Source organism: Lipotes vexillifer, unplaced genomic scaffold (genome assembly GCF_000442215.2).
Source record: "Lipotes vexillifer unplaced genomic scaffold, Lipotes_vexillifer_v1.1 scaffold1115, whole genome shotgun sequence".
NCBI classification, from domain to species: Eukaryota; Metazoa; Chordata; class Mammalia; order Artiodactyla; family Lipotidae; genus Lipotes; species Lipotes vexillifer.
The window spans coordinates 1,987,948-1,995,686 of NW_006792080.1; the positions used below are offsets into that span (position 1 = coordinate 1,987,948).

Sequence of the window (7,739 nt, forward strand, 5' to 3'; positions counted from 1 at the left end):
ACGCCGTAAGAAATGGTAGAAGGTGTATTGGATGCCACTGTAGACTGATGAGCCCAGCGCAAGATCCGGAGGACGAGAGAAACCGGTGGACAAAAAGCAGCCCTTTCTGTTCTCCAGCCCTCGGAGGATATATGCCCCGTATTACTGCTTCATACTAGCCAGCTCAGCCTCTTGATTCTGCCTCTTGTTTCTGAACTCTGACAAACATAGGGAATCGCCGGTCTCCGTTCCTTAGCAGGACAGAAGGATCCCTGGGCCTGGATGTTTCTGGCAAACTGTCCCCAACACACATTCATATTTGTGGGTTTCCATCACCCCTGGTACATGCCCTTATCACAAGATTCATGGCTTTTTTGGGGAAATTCCTATGAGTTCCCTCAAAAGGAAGAACCGTGACCAAATTCCCAGTACCCAACGTGGTGTTTCAAGCATGGAGTAAGCATTGAGAAACATTAAATTAAATACTTAGAATCTGTAGGCTTTAATGAAATAGGTAGGACACAGCCTCAGCCCTCAAGATGATGGCTTCTCCTGGGAGAACCTCTGTTTTATTCCTTAGTAGATATTGTGTTCATTTATCTACCAAACAAACTTGACAAGTTTGTTTCTGTGTCCATTGAAAGGGAGAGTCAAAAAGATTTAAATTGAGCTCGCTTTTGCTGAGCATCTGAAGACTGCATGTATTTATCTCATTAAATCATCACGACATCTTTATGAGATAAAAGGTATGATCCCTGCTGTAAAGGTGGGGGAACTGAGGTTTAGAGAGACAGCTCAGGGATGGTAAGTTGGAGAGCCTGGAGTGAAACTCAAGTCCTTGACTCAGCAAGTACTCTTTCTACTTACGCTACAACCCAGAAAATGTGTTCGTGCCTGACACTGTGTTTCAGGGATAATTGACTTGACATTAGTGCAACAGTATTTAGATAAAACTCACTTTGTAAAAGTCAGTCTTTCCTTCCTCAAATTTCACTGGCAGGGAACAGACAATTGTGATGCTGGGTGGAAATTGTGTGGTAGGTATAAATCCAGACAAAGGGGGGCAGCCTGGCTGGGATGAAGGGGCCACAGAAGAATTGTCTGGGACGGTGATAACACAGGTACATTCTGAAGGATGAGTGGCCAGATCCAAGGGGTTTGGGGGAGTGGAGGAGTAAAGACTTTAGGTAGAGAGAGCAGCGTAAGTAAGGCCACAGGATGTGGGCATCTTGTGATTGATGTTGTGATTGTTACTGTGTTCATGTACTAGTTCAGGCATTCTGCTTGTGCCTGTGTCCTTGTGAAACTTTTCTCTACAAAATAAATGAAACGTTTTTCTACAAAGTAAAAGAAAAAGCTCTTTAAACGTGGATGTTTTTCTTCCCTTCTCTCTCCTTTTAGGCCCGAAATGCGGAAAAGGCCATGTACGTATCAACTCAGTTTCGTCTGTAAATTTGTTTGGTCTTTTGATAAAGCTTTCTTTCTCTACCTGTGCTGAAATAGTATTCATGTAGTATTTGCCCACGTTTGTTTTCCCCATAGTGTTTTCTGACAGCTCCCGGAACTTATTCTGGATGAACATTCGCTCACCTGGGGTGGTGCAGGGGTTGTTAGAGTGACAGCCCATAATATTAGTCTTTTTAACATCTGGATGTGTTGCTCACCACAGTGGCCTGATGAGTAGAGTTTCCCACAGTCCAGTCCTTACACACCGTATGGGTGAAAGGAACACAAATCCTTATAAGCCCTACTTTTTGGAACATGGAAACCCATAACTCCTCTGTGGTTTCTTGATTGCAATATGTATATATGTTTATGAGTGACGGATGGCATTCAATGCGGTCATGAGCAGACTTACCCATCCAGGAACTTGGATGATAAGAGATCTCTGAGCAGGATCTAACGGTGTCTTCTCTGTTCCCGGTAGGACGGCCTTAGCAAGATTTCGCCAAGCTCAGCTGGAAGAGGGAAAAGTAAAGGTTGGTTTAAATCTTCCTCATGAATTTTTAAATCATTAAGAAGTGCAGTAAAACTCCCTCCCGAGCAGACTTCAGACCCCAGATCTTCCTCTTTCTTGTCCATGCTTTCCTGTGTCTTATGAGTCTGTACACTTGAATCCCAGGCAGCCGGGGCAGTGTGATGATCTGACTGCTTGTGCTTCTGTCTGCCCTGTAATATGATGATTATCCCATGTTATCCCAGCCCTGTCTGATCCTGAATAGTACAAAGTGGGGTGTGCTGTGAGGAGCAGCTCTAACCTGAAACCAGTAATGACCTTAGCTCATGGAGACTCAGCCAGGTTAGGGGTGATATGTACTGCTGTTTGGATATTTTTGTTTTGTTTTTGAAAGTTATACACACACCCGCACACACACCTGTACACACACAGACATGCATGTATGTTTATGTTTGTCTGAACACTGAGAGCTGTCATTTCCTAAGGTGGTATAAATATTCCATGAAATGGGTATCTTCGCCATCTCCCTGTAACAACTGACCCTGAACAACACGGGTTTGAACTGCATTGCTTCACTCATACACGGATTTTTTCAATGGTAAATGCTACAGAGCTACACGGTTTGTGCTTGGTTGAATCTGTGGGTGCGGAGGAAACACGGATACGGAAGCCTGACTGTAAGTTATACTTGGGTTAACCCCCATGTTGCTCAAGGGTCAAGTGTACTGGACTTTTATGTTGTTTCCGGTGGCAGCCTGTACCATGTGCAATGCAGTGAGTGTTTTTGCCTGTGTAGTTCTTTCCTGAGGAGAGGCTGCAGCATGAGCCATAAGGCTTGAAGAAGAGCACCTGCAGCTGAAGCTGCAGATGTCTTCAGCCTGTTAGACATTTCAGCCTTCAGGCCTGAGTCAATCGTGAATGTTGCACAGAGCTTGTAATTTCATACAGTACAGCGGCAGCATGTGTTTTGGTTTTTCTTAGGAGCGAAGACCCTTCCTTGCCTCGGAGTGTACTGAGCTGCCCAAAGCCGAGAAGTGGAGACGCCAGGTACGTGCTGGGTGAATCTGATCTTACAGGAGAGCAGGTCTCTGATGGCTTTTGTACCTACATGACTCTTCAGCCAGAATTCTAAGAATTTTTAATTACTCATTTTGAATTACATATTTCTTATGCTTTCAGACTTACTCAAAAGTCATAAAAATATTTTTGAATTATATATTTCTTATGCTTTCAGACTTACTCAAAAGTCATAAAAATATATTGCCTTTGATTTTTTTCACAGATCATTGGAGAGATCTCAAAAAAAGTGGCTCAAATTCAGAATGGTAAGCTAGCTTGTCTGTTTAAAGTGCTCGATTCTCAAATCCACAATTAGCCTTGGGGACGTCAGCCTCCTCTCTCAATAATCAATAGAACAAGTAGGTACAAAATGAGTAAGAACATAGAAGAACCGAACAATACTATCGATCAGTTTGACCTAGTTGACCTTTATGGAACACTCCACCTCACAGAAAAGAGTACATTTTCTTTTTTTTAAGAGCAAATGGAATATTCACCAAAATAAAGCATATTTTAGGTTATAATATGAATGTTAGCAAACTTCAAATAATTAAAATTTTGCAGAGTGTGTTCACTGATTATAACACAGTTAACACAGAAATCGATAACAAAAAGATATCTGGAAAATTCCTGACTATTTAGAAATTAAACACACTTCTGAACAACCCATGTATGTAAGAGGAAACCTCAAGGAGATTAGAAAATATTTTGAATTGAATGAGAATGAAAACATAATGTCAGAATTCAGGGGACAAAAAAATTTATGGCATGCAGGTAAAGCAGTGTTTAGGTGAAAATTTATAGCATTAAAATAAAAGAAAATAAGAAAGGTCTCAAGTCAGTGATCTAAGCCTCTACCCTAAGAAACTAAAAAGGAAGAGCAAATTAATTCCAAAGTAAGCAGAAGGAAGGAAATAATAAAGAGAAGAAATCAGTGAAATTGAAAACAAGATGAATAGAGAAAATAGAACAAAAGCGGGTTCTTTAAAAAGATCAGGACTTACCTGGTGGCGCAATGGTTAAGAGTCCGCCGGCCAATGCAGGGGCCCATGTGCCACACGCAGCAGCAACGGAGACCCAGCGTAGCCAAAAATAAATAAATAAATAAAATTTAAAAAATAAAAAGATCAGTAAAATCGAAAAACTTCCAGTCAGTCAGACTGATCAAGAAAAAATGAAGACACATGGGACTTCCCTGGTGGTCCAGCGGTATAGAGTCCGCCTTCCAATGCAGGGGGCACAGGTTCAATCCCTGGTCGGGGAACCAAAATCCCGCATGCCGCCGGGCAACTAAGCCCGTGTGCCACAACTAGAGAGCCTGTGTGCCACAAACTACAGAGCCCATGCTCCCTGGAGCCTGCACTCTACAACTAGAGAGAGAAAGCCCGCATGCTGCAACAAGAGAGAACTCCGCACACCGCAAAGAAGAGCACACACGCCGCGACAAGCGCCGCGATGAAAGCCCGCGTGCAGTAACAAAGACCCAATGCAGGCAAAAATAAAAACCAAAACCAAGAAAAACACGTCAGCTAAGTGGGAATTGAAGGGAACTTTTTTTTTTTTCCTGATAAGGCACTTCTACCAAAAAACCTATAGCCAGCTATAGGTTGAATGCTTTCCTCCTAAGATCAGGAACAAGGTGGAGATATCCATTCTCACCGCTTCTATTCAGTATTGTACTGGAATTCCTTTCCAGAACAATAAAGCAAGAAAAGGAAATAAAAGGCCCAAAGACTGGAAGGGAAGAAAAATGCTCTATTCTGAGGTGACATAATTTTCTGTGTAGAAAATCCCAAGGAACCTACAGAAAGATTTCTAAAATGAATAAATGAGTTTAGCAAGATCACAGAATAGAAAGTCAATACACAAAAATCAGTTCTGTTTCTATGTACTAGAAGTGAACACTTGGAACTAGAACTTTTATTAAAGTTTTATTTACAGAAGTATCAAAACACAAGAAATACTTAGGTATAAATCTAAGAAAATATATGTATGATCTGTATGCTGAAAACTATAAAACAGTGATGGAAGAGTCAAAGAACCAGTCAAATGGAGACATAGACAGTGTTTGTGGATGGGAAGACTCAATATAGGCAAGGTGTCGATTGTTTTTCTTTTCAAAGACTATCACAGTCAAAATCCCAGTAGTGGTTTTTGGTTTTATGTTGACGAACTGTTTCTAAAATTTAAATGGAAAGGCAAAGGAACTAGAATAGCCAAAACCGTTTTGAAAAAGAAAAAAATTGGGAGTATTCTTAACACCTAATTTCATGATTTAATGTAAAGCTAAAGGTATTCGAGACAATTGGGTATTGGTGAAAGATAGACACACAGACCAGTTGAACAGAGTAAGAAGTCCAGAAATAGGGGCACACGTATGTGGTCAGTTGACTTGACAAAGGTACAAAAGCAATTCAGTGGAGAAAGGAAGGGCTTCTCCCTTGGAATAGCCCCAACTGCTCCCGGCTCCCAGCCGCCAGCGACAACACCTCAGCAAACTCCCTGTTGTCATCCCTTTAAATCCGTCCCTCAGGGACTTCCCTGGCGGCCCAGTGGTTAAGAACCCGCGCTTCCACTGCAGGGGGCACGGGTTCGATCCCTGGTCGGGGAAGTAAGATACGGCGTGCTGCGCAGTGCGGCCAAAAAATAAATAAGTAACAAAGACTGTAAATCTGTCCCTTAGGCTCAGTTCTCAGGGCCTAGCCTTTGTCAAAGATGTTCCCACTTAACAAGGTGGGAACAAGTCCTTTCCTGAAAGGACTAGACCAGCACAGACTGCCGCCAGCCCTGATGCTGACGCTGCCTCACTGCATCTTGGCTGACATTGACTGGACGCTGTGTCCCCACCTCTAAGAGTTTACTGTTTCAGTGGTGATATAAATGGAGCTGCAGGATTGCTTCAGTTGGTATTTCTGTGGTTGCTAATGAGGATGAAGTTTTTTCCCCCCCAGCGCTGCTGAAACTCTGTGCATGATTGTTGCCCTTCCACGATTTCGTTGTGGGTGGGTTTTCTTATAAATTGAAATAGTATCTTTGTGTTACGCACCTTTTTAGGTGTTGACATTCACTCTTAAGGCTATGACATCGAGTGGTATTTTCAAGAAACGATAGGACATTTTTGTTTTCTAGCTGGTCTAGGTGAATTCCGAATTCGTGACCTGAATGATGAAATTAACAAGCTGCTAAGAGAGAAGGGACACTGGGAGGCCCGGATCAAGGAGCTGGGTGGTCCTGACTATGGGGTAAGCAAGCCGCAGCCCTGGGGGCTGAGCTCGGGTGCTGTCTGCCTGCAGGGTGCCTCCTGCTGCCCCCGCAGCCCTGCCACAGAGTAGGCACTGGAGAGATGAAAGGAGGCTTGAAAGTGCCTGTTGCGCGTGGGCAGGAAATGTGAAAGCACGGACACTTAAAGGTGCACAGCGCAGGCCTCAGGACGTGTACTGGCCAGGTGTTCCAGAGTGAGCCACTCAGGCTCCCTGGGCCTCTTGTTTGAAATGACCTTGGCCCCTCACAGCCTTCTCTGAACTCCTTGAGAATTGGGACAACCATTCCATTGTTGGCTTCTGTACTCGAGGAGGCCCTGGGGACATGGCTGTGTTTCCTTTCTCTGGATTCTTTAAATGCAGTATTCTAGAACAGTGACTTTCAAGCTTTTAGGCCCAGGACCCACTATAAAATACACAGACACACACACACACACACACACACACACTCACTCACTCACTATATCACAACACAGTACTGAAAAAATACTTGGTATATGTTGCTGCACTTTGATATTTTCTATTCTGTTCTTTTTTTTTTTTTTCTGTTCTATCTTGATTTTTTAAAAATTGATGGGGGCTTTCCTGGTGGCGCAGTGGTTGGGAGTCCCCCTGCCGATGCAGGGGACGTGGGTTCGCGCCCCGGTCGGGGAGGATCCCACATGCCGCGGAGCGGCTGGGTCCGTGAGCCATGGCCGCTGAGCCTGCGCGTCCGGAGCCTGTGCTACGACCCGCCAGTGGGTGTCAACTTTGAAAAATGCTGCCCCGGGCCCTGCCCCATTTACCCAGGTCATTTGAACCAGTAGTATGTAGTCAGTGGACTGCAGTATGTTATGTAAGAAATATGTGCAGTTTTTCTATGTATTTAATGCAAAACCACAGTTCTCGCGTTAGTACCTGGCCTAAAAATGAGGCATTTATTCTTGTTGCAGAAGGAAAGGCACTTCCACTCCTGGAGTACCTGTGCTAGGAACGTTCTCACTGCATCTTCAGTAGTTCTGTGACGGTGATTTTGCTCCCTGTCAGACTGCTTTAGTGCAGGGGTTTATTACCCTTCCTGGAAGGGTTACAGAATTAATATGTACAATATTCTTAAGTTCCACCACCCAGAGTCAACAGTAATGTTTTTATGTATTTCCTTCTAGAGTCTTTTTTAAAAAAATTTATTTATTTTTATTTGTTGGCTGCGGTGGGTCTTCGTTGCTGTGCGTGAGCTTTCTCTAGTTGCGGTGAGCGGGGGCTACTCTTCATTGCAGTGCGCGGGCCTCTCCTTGCCGTGGCTTCTCTTGTTTCGGAGCATGGGCTCTAGGCGCGTGGGCTTCAGTAGTTGTGGTTCGCAGGCTCTAGAACACAGGCTCAGTAGTTGTGGCACATGGGCTTAGTTGCTCCGTGGCATGTGGGATCTTCCCGGACCGGGGCTCGAACCCGTGTTCCCTGCATTGGCAGGCGGATTCTTAACCACTGCGCCACCAGGGAAGCCCTAG

General features: G+C 44.1%; 1 protein-coding gene across 1 annotated transcript in view; it reads left to right on the plus strand.

The window, feature by feature from the left end:
- Nucleotides 1-7,739, plus strand: part of ISY1 (ISY1 spliceosome associated protein) — a 17,705-nt gene that overhangs the window by 890 nt on the left and 9,076 nt on the right. Inside the window, exons 2-6 of the mRNA XM_007465287.1 lie at nucleotides 1,381-1,403; nucleotides 1,907-1,958; nucleotides 2,918-2,983; nucleotides 3,219-3,261; nucleotides 6,125-6,237. Of these exons, the coding sequence (XP_007465349.1) occupies nucleotides 1,381-1,403; nucleotides 1,907-1,958; nucleotides 2,918-2,983; nucleotides 3,219-3,261; nucleotides 6,125-6,237 (297 nt within the window). The remainder of the gene's footprint in view (nucleotides 1-1,380; nucleotides 1,404-1,906; nucleotides 1,959-2,917; nucleotides 2,984-3,218; nucleotides 3,262-6,124; nucleotides 6,238-7,739) is intronic.